Source organism: Panthera uncia (assembly GCF_023721935.1).
Source record: "Panthera uncia isolate 11264 chromosome C1 unlocalized genomic scaffold, Puncia_PCG_1.0 HiC_scaffold_3, whole genome shotgun sequence".
In the NCBI taxonomy this organism is placed as follows: domain Eukaryota; kingdom Metazoa; phylum Chordata; class Mammalia; order Carnivora; family Felidae; genus Panthera; species Panthera uncia.
The window spans coordinates 66,051,010-66,070,609 of NW_026057584.1; the positions used below are offsets into that span (position 1 = coordinate 66,051,010).

Sequence of the window (19,600 nt, forward strand, 5' to 3'; positions counted from 1 at the left end):
ACAGATACATGTGAAATGGGAATAAAGGCTAATGTAATTGTTCAACAATGTGGTGCAGATGATGAAATATAAGCACTTAATTTGGAAAAGAGTACAGTATTAACATGACTGCCTTGACTACTGTGAAGAGTATGACATGTTTGAATGGGCTTGACAGGGAAGACGGACTATTCTCTGCAATGCAGAAATCTCAAACTAGTTATTTCTTCTAGGAACAACCATTTTATTCAATCAGCTTTGTGTATTGATGGTTTTTTGACAATGTTTTGAGCACCACCACCACCAACAAAAAAGACGCTTGAACCCCCAAACAGAATTGGATGTGTTCTACAAATCTAATTGCATATATTATTTCCCAACGTGTCTAATTTATAATTTGATTAAGAGATGGATTACTAAATAAGAATCAGTTTTACAAGGAAAAACTAAATTCCTATTCTTATTCTGCTTCCAAAATATTTATTATAAGAGAACATCAAGAAGTATGTAGTGAGTGTTTCTGTTTACTGATCTTTCACTATTAAGGGCCCATTGGAAGAGGTGTCATTGCATTAGTGGGTTCTCTGTTTGGAACCTAGAGAAACACCCTGTAAAGACATGAGGCACAGTGGAGGGAGAACTTCTCATTACTGTTCTAGGCTGTTAGTTCTCAAATAAGGAAAAGGGAAACTACCCAGTTCCAGGTCCAATGAGTTTCCTGTGGTGTTTTATCTGGTCTCCATGGAGAGGGCCTTGGGAAATGTTTATCTTGTCAGATGGGCCTTTTCTGTCCTCACTCAATAGCCAGCTTGCTGCTACTCACAGAGATCCACCACCAGTCAAAGCCAGAGTTGAAGTTTGTCTTTAACAATCCTTACTTTCCTTTTTCAGTCCTTCTCTGTGCCAGGGACCTTCCTGCTGCCCCAGTCAAAATAATGGAATCAATTTAGCTACACTTATTTTGTTACTTACCTTAGAGGTATTAATATTTCAAGACAAAATGTTACATTAGAAGTGAAATTCCAAGTACCAAAGTGAAATTTTTGGATAGTTAATGTTTTTGGATAGCTAATTTTAGATTTGGGATAGCTAAACCTTAGGTAAATATAGTTGATGATATTTTAAAAATCATAAAACTTAATATACTAGAGGAATTATAATTAAAGTATACAACTGTTTCTCCATTCAGTCTTCTCAGATTTTTTTTAGCAAACTAGTCCACATTACTATGATCTTTTATTAGGTTCATGTGATATGGTTCTGAGTTTCTAAATATTTTCAGTACAATGAAGCTACGATGAGATCGCCTTAGAATCCCATTATCTTTTTGCTTGGTATTCATCTGAAAGGAGCAATGACATCCAAATATCTTCTTTTTATATCTTCACCAAAAGGGAAATCTGCATGTTTTCACTTATCAATGACAAACCTTGGCTTGCCATAACACCCACTCGAATGACTGCCTCTCCAACTTCCAACACTAAGAACAATAAAAAGGAAATATGGGGGTGCCTGGGTGCTCAGTCAGTTAAGTGCCTGACTCTTGATTTTGGGTCAGGTCATGATCTCATGGTTTGTGGGTTCAAGCCCTGCACTGGGCTCCACACTGGCAGTGTGGAGCCTGTTTAGGATTCTTTCTTTCTCACTCTCTCTCTTAGTCCCACCCTTGCTCTGTCTCTCTCTCAAAATAAATAAATAAGCTTTAAAAAAAAATTAAAAAATGAATAAATAGTGGGATGCTTTTTCTTCTTCTTCTTCTTTTCTTCTTCAGCTTAGTAAAGAAAACAGCATAAAAGCAGCTGAATATAAATTATAATATCAGAATAAATTACTGCCTTATATGGAAGGTTCCTGTGGGTGTGTGGCTCTTCCTAACATTCATCACATGTATAATGTGCCTCAAAGTTCACCATAATAAATCTTTTGGTTCTCAGAATTATAGTCTCCCAGCTGTTAAAAACCACTTCACACAGTACCAAACTCTAGAAAGGTATGACTCCCTATAGGTACAGAGATTGTCTTTCCCAATGCCTAGAGGGGGTGATCAATTAATTTTAGAATAGGAAGTAACAGGATAATATAACCGATTTTCTATTGAACGAGTCAGTGTTTAACATCATTGTGTTTCTTTTTCTTCAGTACACATGGCCTCATAATTTACCTATCCTGCTGGGTCTTTGTTAAGATTAAATTAAATAATGTTTATAGAATGCCTGGGAAATAAAAATCACTTAATGAATGGCAGCCATTAGTATTGTTTGAGTTTAGAGAATGACTTTGTTCTTTGAGGAGGGTGTAGAGTTGGTTTGCAGTAGGTTAGAAAGGCAGAGGGTGGATTTCAGAAGAAAATTTAGAATTATTATTAAATTAAGCTATATGCAAAGCTATCTTGAAAAACAACAATAATAGCAGATTGCTACCAAAAAAGATCCTAAGGGACTTTCAGTGAAACTTGTCAAAAATACCATCAAAGGAAATAGAGACATACTCTAGGCTAGGGTTGTGTCTAGGTTAATTTGAACAACTGCCTTCTTATACAATTGGGAACAAGGCAGATATACAAACTGCAGATATACAAACAAGGTATTTTAAAACACACAGCACACCTCTGCGCCTGGAAGCTAAAGGTACAGGTAACGCAGGTGTACTTATGGTCTTCAGCTATTTAACAAGAGGCTCTTTATGTTAAGTATCCTGGATTACCTAAAAAAGATTTCCTTTGTCATTAGATAATGATGAGAGAGCATTTCCTATATATTGATAGGCTGATGGATCAGCACATATTTAAAGATTGTCTTGGTTGATGAAAGACAGTTTCTGAGCTATGTTTCTCTCTACTTCATCTCTAATGTGGCCTGGACACCTCTTTGACACCTCTTTAATGACTTAAAAGCCTCTCAAAAATCAGTATGTCCAAAAATAATGTCATTATCTACCTCTTCCCTTCTGATCCCAGCCCCAACCTGCTCCTCTTCCCAGATTCCTTGCCATACCCTCGTCATAGAGAAAGGTACTATTACCCACAACCTGTTCAGTTTTGTAAGCCAGAAATTTAGGAATCATTCTTGACTGTACCCCTCTTTTCCTTTCAAATCCAGTCTGTCATCAGGAACTGTTGACTTTACTTCCCAAATTTCTCCCTCTGTCCATTTCTCTTCATCTTTCCCACCATCAGTCTAGCTAATCTATCAACATCTCTCCTGAACTACTGTGATAGCCTCTTAACTGTCTAACTCTGTATGTTCCCCTACCAACATGGCAACCCTTAACCCCAAACTATACTCACATCACAGCACAAACCAGATCTTATTATTCTACCACTCTGTACCCTGACCCACGCTTAAAACTCTTGGATGACTTTTGATGTTCTTAGTATGAAGAGAAAAAAAAAATGCCTTAGCATGATCTACAAAGCCCTGTCCTGCCTTCTTCATGTATAATCTACTTCATGAATAATCTATTCTTTTTGTCTCTGCTCCAGCCACACTAGCCTTTGTGTGCTCACTGTGCTTCCTCTGGCACAAGGCAGTTCTGGCTCTGCCTGCTGCCTGGACCACTCTTGCCAACCCTTTGGCCTAGTTATCTGTTCAGATTTCAGTTCAGTCGTCACTTCCTTGAAGAAACCTTCCTTGACCTCTGGACCATATCAGTTCCCTGTTACTACTTTCAGAACCCCTTGCAACTCTCCTTTATAGCTCTTAATGAAGCTGTGAGTTTATTTTGTTTACATGATTGATGTTTTTCTTTCCTATTAATATGGAAGTTCCAGGAGATAAGGGACCACATCTATTTTTGAGACCATTTGGCCCCAACCCCAGTATAGGGTGCATGACCTAGTAGCACACAATAACAAATATTTATTGAATGAATAAATAAATGATGTCAGGTAAGTTTTCCACATTGTTTGCAGTGAAGACACTTTACTGTTTTTGCATAAAAGGAAAAAAAAAGCCTTAGCAGGCAGTCTGTTGTGTAAAATGTCGTTTGGTCAGTGAATATAAATATGAAAATGGCTAATTCAACCAAATCAAGCTAAGGTTATAAGGTTTTGCAAAAAGTGAGTTCCTAACGTTTTTTTTACCTTTAGTTTTAAAGAGTTCAGTTTTTCCTCCCTGAGGTGTTCTCTCAACATCTCCCGGTGGAGCCTCTCCTGTTCTCTTGCAAATTCACCAAGAGTGTACTGGCGCACACTGTTATGGCGGCTGGACATGCCCAGGGTGCTACCCCCTTGACTGGGCACGCTCGTGAAGCCTTGCCTCCTGGTGAAGTAGTACACGGTGACACAGCTAAAATGCACATTCTTTGTCCTTAGTCGCTTCTCCCTTTTGAGGATGGAGGAAGCTGAAAGAGAAAGAAACAGTTCAGTGAACACCTAGGGCAGCAGTCTTCAGATGAGGTAAAGAATTAAAAAAATGCCATTTGATGCTATTGAATCTATTGTCAACCCTTTCTGGCTAGGAGACACTAAAAATGTTCTATCTGAGAGCTGGCACAGATTTCCATTTCCTTTCTTAAATTTTCCTCCAGCTGTAGTGGAGTAGACTTTTAAGTCCTCTATAATGGTAGTCTAAGCAAACTTTCAGGAAAGTTGCCAATAGTCTGTGAGTCAGTGGCAGAATTTAATTTATTTCCCCTAACATCTTAAGTTTGGATTTTATGGTTCTTCACATGAGTTGCATCATACTATAATCAGAAAAGACATACTACAAGCTCCTATATTTTGGATATTGTTTTGATATTGAGGGCCCTTGGCAAAAAAATGTCTATGAATTTTAGAAAATTTTAAAAAGCAATAAAAACCTTACAAAAAAGGTTTGCTGGCACTATGAAGACATTTTCACAACCTAAATTTAACAAAGTTTTCATCTGATAAGAACCCTACTAACTAGCATTACAGACAGTAGGATTTTAATATAAGTGTACACTGAGACAACTGAAAATGGCTATGAAATACATTAGAATCTTTATTATTAGTTGGGGACATCAAGATGTATTAAGCATCATGGAAGTTTGAGATATATACCATAGTTGAGAAAAAGAGAGGCACACATTACAAACATGAACTTTTTAGAGTTAGAAGACATGCTAGACATCATCTCACCCCGTCTATTTTATAAAGTAACCCAGACTTGCAGAATTTGAGTTTTTTTCAATGTAGGTAGTTAGTGGAAAAGCTAAACTTAAACCAACAATTCCCCAATCTGGTGCCATATTATATGATATTTCTCCATTGCAGAAAGAAAAGTACACTGAATTGAGAAAAATATAGAATCAGGCTCTTATGGATCATTTCACCTACTCCCCTACCAATATGTTGAAGTTCTAACGCTCAACACCCCAGGATGTAACCTTATTAGGGTTACACAGGTGATTTTTACACAGGTGATTGAGTTGAGGTAAGGTCATTAGGGTGGGTGTCAATGCAGTACAACTGGTGTCCATATAAAAAGGGAGAATTTAAACACACATACATGGAGGGATGATGTAAAGAGACAAAGGGAGAAGTCCATGTGAAGGTGGATACAAAGATTAGGAGTATACTGCAAAAAGCCGAGATGCCTTGGGCTACCAAAAGCTGGAAATGCAAGGAAAGTACAGTTTTCAGAGAGAGAGCGCGTGGTTCTGCTAACACGCTGAGTTCAATCTAGTCTCCAGAATGGTGAGACAAGAAATTTCTGTTGTCCTAAGCCACTGAGTTAGCGGAACTTTGTTTCAGCAGCCTTAGGAAACTAATACACATGCTCAGGTAGACAAATAGACAGAAACAATGCACGAGCAAAAATCCTTGGATAGCCACCAGTAATATAAGCTAACATTTATGGAGTGCTTCCCATGAATTATCTCATTTTATCCTTACAACTCCTTGGGTTGATATTACCTGTGTCTCCATTTGAGGAAACCAAGTCACCAAAGGGTTAATAACATTGCCAAAGTCATATAAGGAGAAGTGAAGCTGGAATTTATTATTCCAAGGTCCAGGGAGTTGAACAAGGCTGAGTCTTGGTGTCATACTACTTCTGGTAGATGTCAACTGCTGCTGCTTTCAAAGATGATTTTGATTTGGAAGGTTGCATAAGCAATGAAAGAAAAGGGACTACAATATCACTTTGCATTTGTATAAGAATCTTCTTCCAAAAGGGTTCAAGTTCCTTTGCCTCATACCCTCCCCCTCTCTTTAAAACATTCAAACCAAATACAGAGAGGCTGTTATGATTAATCACATTTCATGAATTGACTTATTCAATAAATATAAACAAAGGGCCTACTACGTGCCAGGCACTTTCCAGATGATTGGATATATTGGTGAAAAAAACCCACATGGTGATTCCTGCCCACACGGAACTTCCATTTCCAGTGATGAGAAACTCAGACAGAATAACAGACTGAGAAGTTCATAGAGTAAGAGAAATAATGACATTTGGGCAAGAATTTCATCTTCCCAACTTCCCCCTCTTCTCTACTGTTCTACTTCTCCACAGGAGACCGCCAGAAAGCAAATACTTTCAAACGTGTACACAATTTTCCCATTTATTTATGTACATGTTCACTGCACATATTTGTACTCCTGCCGGCAGAGACAATTTTCAACTTTGATTTAGAAGCTCTGATCTGCTTCATAACGGTATGTTTAAATCATCTCAAAACAGGGAAGAATTTGTCAAAATGTAAAAGATTACCCTAGAAAGAAAAATTCAGCAACCTGCCTAGTAATCTGCCACCCTATCTGACAGGCTCATCTGTCACCACCTTACAGCAGGCAAGAGCCTCTGGTTTTGGGTGATAGCCTTTAACCTTTTTCACTTTTGTTATTATTAAATGATGCCCTGAGACATTATCTTTCAAGGCCATGAATTTACAGATTAAAAAAGAAAGGTTTTAATGAACTCTTTAAAATAATTATTATAAACACATCTGGTGATTTTATTACTAATCTTTAAAATACAATTCATGGTAGTCTAGACAAATTTCATTTTTAACATTTATTTAGACTTTTAGATTATAAGGATTCTCCAGTCTTCTGGATGGATCTATTGTGATATGAATCTACCATTTCCTAAAAAGCCAGATTACTTTTTTCCAAAAAGACAATTTTCTAAGGCTTCCAGAATAACAATAGTGGCAGGTTGCAGAGTCCCTTCACCTGGGCTCTTGGCTTTGCTAACATTGTCAAAGTGTGTTAGGATTGGATTGGTGTCAGTTCCTATCCATGGGGGTTTATAATTCAAACCTGTGCTTATCCTTTTTCTAGAATTTGCATATTATAAATAGCACCGTAAAAATAATGATCGAAACGCCTATGGATATATTTAAAAGAAAGGCTTTGAAATACTATAAGATCAGCCTCCTGGGAGATATTTTAAATGTAGCTTTCCTGGATATAGGAGCCACCCACGTCTCTCTTCTGATGATTGAATTGGAGCACTAGAATGGGCCTTTATGGGCTATCTCCTGCCTCCAGGCTCCAATTTGACTAACATCACAAAATGAAGTCATAAAAAAAGAGTGTGTGTTCTTCAAGCCTGGGACAAACAGGCCAAATTCACTCAGCACATCTGCCTTAGGGAATCTGAAACCTCCCTCATATGCCTACCTAGTAATTTGTGCCCTTTGCAGAATGACTGAACTCTACTTTGTGTCTCTGCAGAGTCCAGAATTCACTTTACCACTGTGAGGTCAAGAATGAGTAAAAAAAAGGAGAAGGTGCCTTTCATTACTGCTTTGAAAAATAATTAGTCTATTTTCATACACACTAATTTTTTTGGTGTCTTTAAACTTGTTTCCTTTTATCCTATTCACAGTTACCACCCTGAAGCTCAGCGTCTAAATGCAACAGTACTCTGTGTGCTGCACAAGACCCAGCTCCTGAGAACACCACTATGGTTTCCATCAGGGTATGCTGGTTACTGTACAACGATCACATATAATGGAGATGATATTGATCTTGGTAAACTAAAGGAATAAACAGCACAGAGTGACTGATGTTAGCTATCTGCAGAAGCTATCTTTCCTAAAGCAATGCTTTGGAAATGAATGGAGAAGAGAATTAGAGAATTGCCTAAATCACAATTCCAGGATGAGAATGTAAGTAGATAAAATAATCTGTACCATAAATCATGTAAAGAGTCCATGAACAGAGTGGATTAAAAATGGAAGCCAAAACTAATAAGTTTTGATCAATATATCAAGGTATCACAACTGAATCAAATTAAGCTCTAAGAAAATTCAACTGAATTTGCTTCATTTCCACACTTATAAACGAACCTGTTCATACAAATTGGAATACACCTTCAGATCAACAAGAGTATCTAGTTGACTCATTAATTTTATTTCTTGCTGAAAATAATCAAATTTGTTTCAGATTTATAAGTCAGTCATTTCTGAATGTGGTTAGATGTGTTATTCCATCTGAGATTGCCTTCTATGCATGCAAGAAATCATCACGTGTCTGGGCCTGAAAAATTGAAGACCAGATCTTAGACTACTGATTCCACTATAGGGCAGCCACTCTGGAGCTAATGTTTGTTTGTTTTTTGTTAATTTTTTAAAATGTTTATTTATTTTTGAGAGAGAGAGAGAGAGACAGAGAGAGACACAGAGAGAGACAGAGTATGAGCAGGGGAGAGGCAGAGAAAGAGGGAGACAACAGAATCTGATGAAAGCTCCAGGCTCTGAGCTGTCAGTGCAGAGCCCAACACAGGGCTGAACTCACCAACTGCGAGATCATGACCTGAGCTGAAGTTGGACGCTTAAATGACTGAGCCACCCAGGCACCCGTGGAACTAATGTTTGAACAGCAAACTAGTTACCCTCACAAGGCACTTGTTCTTTGTAGTGTCAGCAACTATCAGCAAAGCCCTGGTATAGCCAGAAATGCAGAGAGCAGTAAACAGAATTATATTTTCTGGCACTAAATTTAGTACATAGAAGTTGAGAGTTTGTGGTCCAGTCTGTGGAAAATATCAATTCTACCATTTGGGTCTAAATTCAATAATATACTTCTCTCTCCTATGCACTATTCTCAGAAGGAAAATACCAGATGATCTGTAAGTCTATATATTGTGTTTATTTTTCATTTATTTGGGGGGAATTTAGTCTAAGCAAAATGAGATTACTGAAATTAACTTGTTTAGCTGGTAAGTTCTGGGCAAGAAAAACTCCCGTTTTTAGAAACATACATAGCAAACTAATCAGGGATTCTGAAAGTATGCATATTGTTTCTTACCTCTTGAGGAACAAATCAAGATCAAATCAGTTATGAAGTCATGAAACCTAGCTTACAAACAGAAAAATCCGGTTTCATCAGAAATATTTTATATAAAAAATTATCCTAATAGCTTAGATATTACATCAATTTCCAATGGTTAAAGTTATTAAGATTACAAAAAATATGTCCTTAACCTTTACAAGTAACTTCTGTAAATGTTCTGTGATCATATTCTCCTGTACTTTACAGCTTGACATGATTGTCCAGGTTGGCCTTTCTTGATCAGGTGTCAACCACATGGTCTCAGACCCTAAACCACAAGAGTGAAAATGAATCCAACAGCCAAGGAATATAGGAGTAGTTTCTTTGAAAGTGAAGCCTGTTTTGCTATTAAAAGCAATCCTTCCTTCCTCTAATTCTACCCTTTTATTCTTTTAAGTTACATCCTCAAGTTTTCTGAATATACTTGCCTTAGTCATATCTTTCATCATTAAAAAAAAAACTTTTTAAAATGTTTATTTATTTATTTTAGAGAGAGACAGAGAGTGGGCAGGGGAGGGGCAGACAGAGAGGGAGACACAGAATCTGAAGCAGCGTCCAGGTTCTGAGCTGTCAGCACAGAGCCTGAAAGGGGCTCGAACCCACGAACCATGAGATCATGTCCTGAGCTGAAGTCAGACCTTAACTGACTGAGCCACCCAGGTGCCCCATATCTTTCAATCTTTTGCTCAAGTAATATATTTAGGGCAGCAGTAAATCATTCAAGTGGGAGAAACTCCAAAAGATTGATAATAAGGAAATACCATGTGGCATGAGTGAATGAGAGGCAAAATGAAAGTAAAGACTAATTGGGGATATTTTCTTTCCAACCATGAACAGAATCCAAATTACCTCAAGTATGGGATGTAAAGTGATCTATTAACTACGGCCAAATCAGTGTTACATTATTGTATATTCAGTATGTTATTTTATACTCAGTTTTGAAGGATATAACACACACACACACACACACACACACACAGAGTTATAAACAAAATAGAGAGACTCTCCCAAACACTGGACAGGCAATACTGGGATACACCCAATATTTTGGAACTGAAGTGATTTGCATTTCCAAAGAAGTAATCAGAACTGAGACAGAGTCAGTAAATGTAAGAAAATATCAGAATTCTCCAAAGAGACAGCAAATCATGGTTTTTTTCCTCCCCGTTTTATTACTGCCCTTTTACTATGAAATAGCATTCAAAGACAAAAATCAAGGAAAAATAGCTCCCACTTACAGTGATGCTTGTGATGTCAAATCCAAGTTTGTATCTGGCTCCCTACAGAGTGGATGATAGCTCTAAATGCTTTTCAAATTATAGCACATCTCTCTCCTTAGGCTCTGAATGTCACTCTTCCCCGTCGCAAACCAACCAAACAATCCATGTGCTAATAAAGGGACCACGAGACCACACCATATAAAATATGATAGACATACATAAGAATCAGTCATCATTCTGATTTCAGTCCTTCTGTAGAGAAGGAAAAGCTTTAAAATTCTTAGGCAAGATTAGGTAGTTTAATCATTTAGCTGCACAAATTTTCCATTCTAATATTAAGTTGGAAATATTCGCAGTGCATTGCCCTCGAGACTAATAATGTCTTTTGTGAATTGCAGCTTCTAAGTTAAAAAATTCAAGATGACACCCTTTTGTTTAAGTCACCAGTTTGCAAAAACAAAACAAAACCAAAAACCCTCTCATATAAGACTGTAAGAAGTTAAGTATTCTGTCAAGATTTATCCAAATACTGCATATGCATTTAAACAAATAAAAAAAATCAGCAAAAATAGAAATAATATAAAAAGATGGCCCTTGGGGCTGGATGACTAAAGCTTTGTTTTGGATCATGAACATGCATGTCACGTCGTCGTCCATTCAGTCTGTCAACTACGTCCACACAAGCAAGCGAGAGAGCTGCACAGAGGGGACAAGCTTTCTCCTGAACCTCTCCAGACAGCTACAACCCAGGCTGCTGAGACGCTGCAAGCTGGCTTTGACATTACAGAGGTGCTTTAACAGCATAATCATCTATTTGCAATTCTCAGCATAGAAAAAATGTAAGATTTACCACCCAAGATTCTGATGTGAATTTAGGATGCCGCATATGAAAACTGTGTCTGGGTATAAACTTTGACCTCCCAGCTTTGATGTCATTGATAATTAAAATGATTAACTAACAAAGAGTGATCATTTTTCAGAACTAGCTATTTTTTATGCACACATTTCCATTTTATTAAAGATATCCCCTATGCTTTCCCCCTAATTCTTCTGAATAAAAAAAAGGAAGAAATCATTTGTTCTAATATATGTTGGATGTAAGGAATAAATACTATATTTTAAAGTTATAAAATTGAAATTGAAAAATTGAAGGGTCAAAAATTTTAAAAAGAAATCATGTTCTCTTTTATATATAATCTTTTTTTTTATGTTCTATTTATTTTTGAGAGAAAGAGAGAGAAAGAGAGAGAACAAGCAGAGGAGGGTAGAGAGAGAGACACACACAAAATCTGAAGCAGGCTCCAGGCTCCAACCTGTCAGCACAGAGCCCAATGTGGGGCTTGAACCCACAAACTGGGAGACCATGACCTAGCTGAAGTCAGATGCTTAACCGACTGAGCCACCCAGGTGCCCCTCTTTTATATATAATCTTAATATATAGTTGACTTAACGCCCCCCTTGCATTAATTTGACATTCTACTGCAAATGTGCTATGACTGCAGAGTGCCCCAGCCATCAATAGAAAACGTGACTGATATGGGGGATGGTGAGTTGCCAAATTAGAACACATTTAGATTAAACTAGAGATTAAATAATACCACTTAATTGGGAATGCAAGCTGGTGCAGCCACTCTGGAAAACAGTATGGAGGTTCTTCAAAAAACTAAAAATAGAACTACCCTATGACCCAGGAATTGCACTACTAGGCATTTATCCATGGGATATCCACAGGTGTGCTGTTTCGAAGGGACATATGCACCCCCCTGTTTATAGCAGCACTATCAACAATAGCCAAAGTATGGAAAGAGCCCAAATGTCCGTCGATGGATGAGTGGATAAAGAAGATGTGGTATGTATATATACCACATACATACATGTGGTATGTATGTATGTATATATATGGTATGTATATATACATATATAGTATATATACATATATACGTATATATACATATATATAGTATATATATATGTGATATGTATATATACCACATACATACATGTGGTATGTATGTGTATGTATATATATATATATATATATATATATATACAGGCACACAATCAAAAAGAATGAAATCTTATCATTTGCAACTACGTCAGTGGAACTGGAGGGTATTGTGCTAAGTGAAATTAGTCAGAGAAAGACGAATATCATATGACTTCACTCATATGAGGACTTTAAGAGACAAAACAGATGAACATAAGGGAAGGGAAACAAAAATAATATAAAAACAGGGAGGGGGACAAAGCATAAGAGACTCATAAATATGGAGAACAAACAGGGTTAATGGAGAGGTTGTGGGAGGGGGGATGGGCTAAATGGGTAAGGGGCACTAAGGAATCTACTCCTGAAATCATTGCTGCACTATATGCTAACTAATTTGGATGTAAATTAAAAGAGATAAAATTAAATTTATAAAAATACCACTGAGTGATAGACTGATTTTCATTCTAATTTTCCTTTTTCATCAAGTTAATCCCTCAAATTTACAGTAACTCGTATCATGAATTTTGTTGTTTCAATTCTCTGTTGGACAGTTTTTCTTCTGGTTCAACTTTGTTGTTATGGAGTACATCACTTAAATAAAATTTATAAATTCAAATCCATGCGTAACATATGTGAAACACAATGGGATATGAAAGTGTTTGCTAAATCTAGGCCCTGTATTCTGCTCAGTTTTGCCCAAAGCAGATTGGAAATTGGGAATATTTTTCCCCCTGGTCCAGAAACTCATTTAGTCATCTGACATTACTGGTAAGAACTATTTTTTATAGAATTTTCATCAAATCAATTCTTTTCTCTTTTCATCCTATGTACTTTTCTTTAGATAATATTAAAATTTTCCAAGGAATCTTGAAGATTTCTATGGAGTCAATGTTCACACATGCTCCATTCACACATGGAGCATGTAGAACATATATTGTTACTCAGGTATTTATTTGTCTTCTCCTTTTTAAAGAGTATTTCTTTATTGTAAGCATATTATATTACTAATGAATTACAGAAAACATTATTATCCTGTCCCTGGACCTGGACAATAATATTTAAGAAAATAATTTTTAAATAAAGTAATCAATTAAAAATATGTATTCTAATAATTGCTAAAATCCATTGTACATATTACATCCATGAGCGTCTCAGTTCCATTAATATTTTCAGAATTATGTTATCTACCTCATAGGAATATTACCAGGAATAATTACCTTTGTAAAAAGCCTTAAGAATCATAGATGGAAAACATTACATATGCAGGGTACTATCTTGGTGATGCTGTTAAACCAAATAAAAAGCATGTTCCTTTATTATCAGTGAGAAAATAAGGACTGTCTACTTCCCAGCTTGTTTCCTTAATTTCTCATACGTGCAATTAAACCCTAAAACTTCATGCTTAAGAAACACATTTCACTACTACTAAAGTAACAGTCATTTCCAAAATATATAAATTTACACTCCCATTTCATTAAAATCTCAACATGGATACCATCTTAAGACCAAACTGTTTCTTATTGGGGAAAAAAGGTACTCGTTACTACACATAAATAATCGTAGTTCTGGCTGCAGTCCAAGATGTAAGCACTTTCCTCTGCTGTCTCAGCAATTCTCCTGATGTCAAAGACACATTAAAATAAATGGGAACCATATGGCTCTGCAGAATACTCGTACTCTTACAACGGAGAGGGCAATGCAATTCATTACCACCATCGGAGAAATATTTTGGGGACATGGAATATCTCAATGCAAAATAAAGCTGCATGAGGCAGGCCATTTGATTAAAATTCTCACACAATGACAGAGGAGACATTTGCTGTTCTTTAGCTCTGCTAACCTGTTTCTCTGCTCTTTACGTTTTTCAAAACGACCATGAGCCTCTCCTGTTGGAAGAATTAAACGGCACTTTCCACCTGCTCAGTGACTTTCCCACACAGTATTTCATCTGGTCAAATAATATAGTCCTATAAAGCCTAATATATGATGGTAATCCAGGTCAGAACATCATTTAACAATAACAAAAAACAAAACAAAGCCGTCAAAAATAAGAGCAACAAAACTTTTCTAAGATCCAGTCATTCTGGAGAGCAACACTGGATCAAAGATTATACACTGAACTTTGACCTCTACCAGGAAGGATAAAATCTGGAAGCATTTAAAAAAAAATATGTTACTCTAAAAGCCTTTACCATATTTATCTCAAATAGAAATCCAAATCATTGAGAAACATAAAAGGAAGAAATTCATCAGTGCTGTATTACTGGCTCCATATGTCAGAAATCTAAGTTTAAAAAAGAGATGTAGGACTTTAGAATTGGGATGAAAGATGAGGTTGGGAAGGCAGTGGGAGGAGGCAGCTGGGGTTACCGAGGTGCCTTCTGTTTCTTGGAAGTCAGTGAGTGATTTGAGACGGCTGGTAAATATCAAAAAACAAAGCAAAACAAACAAAAAAAAACAAGAAACTTTTAACTATGATTTTTTTCTATAAATGTACTTTTAAAAATAATTTTAAAGTTCATTTATTTATTTTTTGAGACAGAGACAGCATGAGTGGGGGAGGGGCAGAGAGAGAGGGAGACCAAGAATCCCAAGCAGGCTCTATACCGTCAGTGCAGAGTCTGACGCAGGGCTCAAAACCACGAAACCAGGAGATCACAACCTGAGCTAAAACCAAGAGTCGGACACTTAATCAACTGAACCACCCAGGCACCCCTATAAATGTACATATTTTTTGATTGAGAATATGCTTTTTAAAATATTGCCCTTATTGTTTTAACATTTTTTTAAAACTATGAATTCTGCACAATGTCTGACATAGAATTACTACCAAATATCTAATAGAAAAATAAAAAATGTCTACTCCAGATAGCCTTTCATAGACCCTCTAGAATGAGGTTGAGGAGGTGAGTGCTCTGTCTACACATCTCCAGGTCATCCCTGCCTTGGTACTGATACCATGAGTGTGGGTTTCTACTCCATTACCAGCTTAGCATCAAGGATACAAGGACCATATCTTACTCCCTGGGGAACTCTCAGTGCACAACACACAGCTGGGCACCTAGACCTAGGACTTAGTTGATAAGTGTTTAACAAATTAGATGGATGAATAACTGAACTCTGGGCTAAGTAAATATTTACATTTCTTAAATATATTTTCCTTAATTTTAAATGGTAAGATGACATTTAACAGCTTTCCCCTGAAGCTTCAGGATCAATACATATTCCTTCCTCCCTCCCTCCCTCCCTCCCTTCCTGCTAGTCACTTTATTTTCTCAGGGTACTTTTCAGTGAAAAAAATTATGTATTGGAAAGAGGACACATTGACCTTATAACTTGAGGGTACACATAATTTTTGTATTAGAAGCCATTTGAAATATGCTATATTTTACATATCAGAAGATCTAACCTAACAAACCAACCCTGGCATCATAATAAACTTCTAAACAATCCATCAAGAATGAACTTGTAAGTCCAATTCTAAAAAGCAAGTAGCTGGTAGGGGGAAGAGTTACCTGAATATTATAAAATGATTTTGAAAGAGAAATCCTGCTGATAAAATACTAATTAGTATTGACCTCCAGCAAAAATGTGACTGAAATTCCTGCCTTTAGCAGTCCATCAGTGACAGATCTACAAAATGATTCTATCTCTTAGTATTTAAATTGTCATCTTTGCCTTAGAGCAGTGACTGTCCTATAAAAATAAAGTCATGTTGCTCAAGATTTATTAAATTCCTATGAAATTTTATAATATATTGGCATGTTGTAAGACAGATAATTTTTCTCTTTTTGGTGGTAGTGGTGATGAGACAAAAGTTAAAAAAGGCCCAGTTGATGGCTTCCTGAGACAAGGAGCAGAAATAAGCAAGAAGAATTCTAAAATTTTATTAAAATATAAGAGCAAGACAGAACTGAAGCCAGGCACGCTAGAACAGAAGTGGAATGAGGGTATAGATTTTTCACGTGTGGGACTGATTTTACCCAAAAGCTAAAAAGTTATCCTGTTGATGTTTCACAGATGGGGGACAAAAGACACGAGACTATTGGGTCTGAAATACACTTTACTGTTCACAGCACAACAAACAACATAAGCATCATGTTTCTGTTGGTGTTCTGTGTCCCCCAAATTGTCCCCAGGAGCAATACATAGGGATCACAGAAATGGCACACATAGTAGGTCTGCATTGTACCAAAGGCCTACTGAGCTTGGGAACCCACTGGTTTTTGGCATTCAGTAAGCAATCTTGTTCTTTGTTCCAGGAGGAGCCATAACCCCACCCCTCAAGGTTGCTTCCTACAAACATTGAGAAATAGCCCATGTAAAGAGCAGTGCATTCTTGGCATCCTCAGAAAGACAAGTAGCAATGCAAAATCCTATGGAGGAGTGTCTCTGAACAGAATTTGCATTTATTTTGCTTATTCATATATCTCAAACACCTGGAATAGGGTCTGGCATACAGTAGATATTCAACACCAAGCTGTTTAATGAATGAGTGGGACTTATTGATAGGCTTCTACTCTTATTAAACACTGTAATTCTTGTGAGATGATCATTTCACAGGCATGTATATTGTAACTATCACTTAGTATGGGAAAGCAGTATGTATAACACATCAAGAAACAATCTTCCCTGCAAAGTGTCTATGAACTAAAGAGTTTCCTAAAGAATGCTAAATGAGGTATTTCGATTCTTATGAAGTATAGCATTTTCCCTCTAGATCTCTTCATAGCTCACAGATACTTCCCTTTGCAAACCTCTTGCCAAAGGAGAGAATCAGTCCAAAGATCTTTAGAAGGATTTTGGCAGCTTCCAGGAGTGGTATCAGCTACAACGTTACTATCACACCTATGTGGCTTGTAGGGAAATATATACATTCTTAGCTATCTCCTGGATGCATAGCAGTCCCAAAGGATCTATGTTGTCCTTTTCTTTGCTACTTTTGTGACACATGGGCTATTTGTTACAAGAAGTATTTTTTTTCCAAAGTCAAATGTAATCTTGGGTTTGGACTATATAAAGAAGAAGGAAAAAATAAAGAGGTTTCTTTTCCCTCTACATTTTAAGAGTTTGTATTTCTTGGGATGGAAGAAAAATAAATGAACAGAGTCATGAGCATACTGCATTTTATAAAGGCAGGATTCAACCTCTTCTACCTTTACAGGACATTACTTCTCAATGATTTATTTGTTTTATCATCTGGAGCAAACTCAAATTCCAAAACTTGGTCCTTAGCATTCTCCACTAACCAGTTCCTCGGACCTTGTTCTCACGTACATACGGTCTTCATTGCCTCTGAGTCCAATATTTAAGTGACTAACACCAGCAAAATAGTCATCACTGACCCCGTCAGAGACCAGTGCACTCACCAAAGGGGCACCTGGAGTTTCGAGTTGGAAAAAGTGAGAAGCATAATCAATTGAAGTCAGACCCTGCCTTGGCCCCCAGACTTTGGCCTTTGATGAAGGATTCAGTAAGGATAACACAGGATGTTTTTTGAGTGTGTGAATAATCTTGGGAGAGTTAAGGAACTACTATTATTCCCAGATGGTAATGGATATAATTAATTTCCTCAACAGCTATCCTTTTTTCTTTAGTAAGTCACTGGAATTGAGAAAGACCGGAGGAGGCCGTAGGTGGCTTTGAACAAAGAATTCCTTGGGGAGGGGAGGTGCAGCAATCCAGGGGTGCCCCAGGGCAGCTCAGGGGTACTGGGAAAAGATAAAAGAGGACTTGGGGAATCTGCGGTCTAGTTTAAAACTGCATGAAATTCATTACTATAGCAATGTAATTTTCATAATGTACACATAAAATAAGGATGTTGGTATACACGTCAACTGAACTGATAGAACTGTGTGACCACAAAAGTTTGGAAAACTACTAGTGCACAAGAGGTGAAACTGTCTAAGAGACAAATGTGGATACTTTTAAAGTATTGCATCTATCTGTGAAATTTTATTTGTATGTTTGTCATGTGCCAAACATTTTTCTCATTCCTTTGTGAGTAATAATTCACTGAATCCTCAAATCAATGCAATCACAGTTTGAATGGGTAGAACTGTACCAACTTTATAAATGAAACTGAGGTCCAGAGAGGTGAAGTCATCTCCCAAAACTCCACAGCTGGTAGCAGAGCAGCCTGATTTGAATGCAGACGGTGTCGGTCCATACATAGCTCAAGTTGTTAATCTTGACGATATACTGCCTCCCTTTCTTAGTTCTAGAATGGACTAATAATACTCTTATTTCTTGTATCTCATGAACACCTGCTCCCAGAACCCAGACAAAAATCTAGAATTATAGCAATGAAAATCTAGCTGCATTATTAAGAGAACAGGGAAAGAGAAAGCAAGTCGCCCATGCCTTAGAAGCAGTTGGAAGCAGCATAAGTAGTAAACCATTGTGAGCGTCTGTCGTTTTTATTACCAGAGTGCTAGTGACCTGGAGCCATAAATCCTAAAGACACAGGCTTTGGAATCAGACACACCAGTAGGTTCACTGCCACTTTAGGTCAGTTGCTTAACCCCTGTCTCCTTGTCTGGAATCTCCTAGGACTATTGTGAAGAAGTTGAGTTTATAAACATGAACTTTGCTGCCAAAGCATTTAGTTCAAACCTGGGTCTGCCATTTACTTGTTGTGTGACCTTGGACAAGTTATTTACTCTTTCTATGCCTCATGTTATAAAATGGTTTTAGGGGGCGCCTGGGTGGCTCAGTCGGTTGAGCGTCCGACTTCAGCTCAGGTCATGATCTCACGGACCGTGAGTTCGAGCCCCGCATCGGGCTCTGGGCTGATGGCTCAGAGCCTGGAACCTGCTTCTGGTTCTGTGTCTCCTTCTCTCTCTGCCCCTCCCCCGTTCATGCTCTGTCTCTCTCTGTCTCAAAAATAAATAAACGTTAAAAAAATTTTTTTAAATGGTTTTAGTAATAATACCTACTATACAGTGTTGTTACAAGAATTATAAATTAATATTTATAAAGTGTTAAACAATGCTTGGTGCACAGTACTCTATAAGTGTTTGTTAATTAAAAATAAAGAAATCAATAAATCATTCACATAATTTGAATTCACATAAATCATTTATATAAAGCAGTAGAGTGTCTGAAACAGAACCATCAATATGTGTAAACTATTTATTGGCAGAGACTAGTCCCACATGAAAGGCT

At 37.2% G+C, this 19,600-nt stretch overlaps 1 protein-coding gene across 1 annotated transcript in view; it reads right to left on the reverse strand.

Moving 5' to 3' along the window:
- CSRNP3 (cysteine and serine rich nuclear protein 3) overlaps window positions 1–19,600 on the reverse strand; it is a 185,207-nt gene that overhangs the window by 15,115 nt on the left and 150,492 nt on the right. Inside the window, exon 4 of the mRNA XM_049615558.1 lies at window positions 4,061–4,320. Coding sequence (XP_049471515.1) covers window positions 4,061–4,320 — 260 coding nt within the window. The remainder of the gene's footprint in view (window positions 1–4,060; window positions 4,321–19,600) is intronic.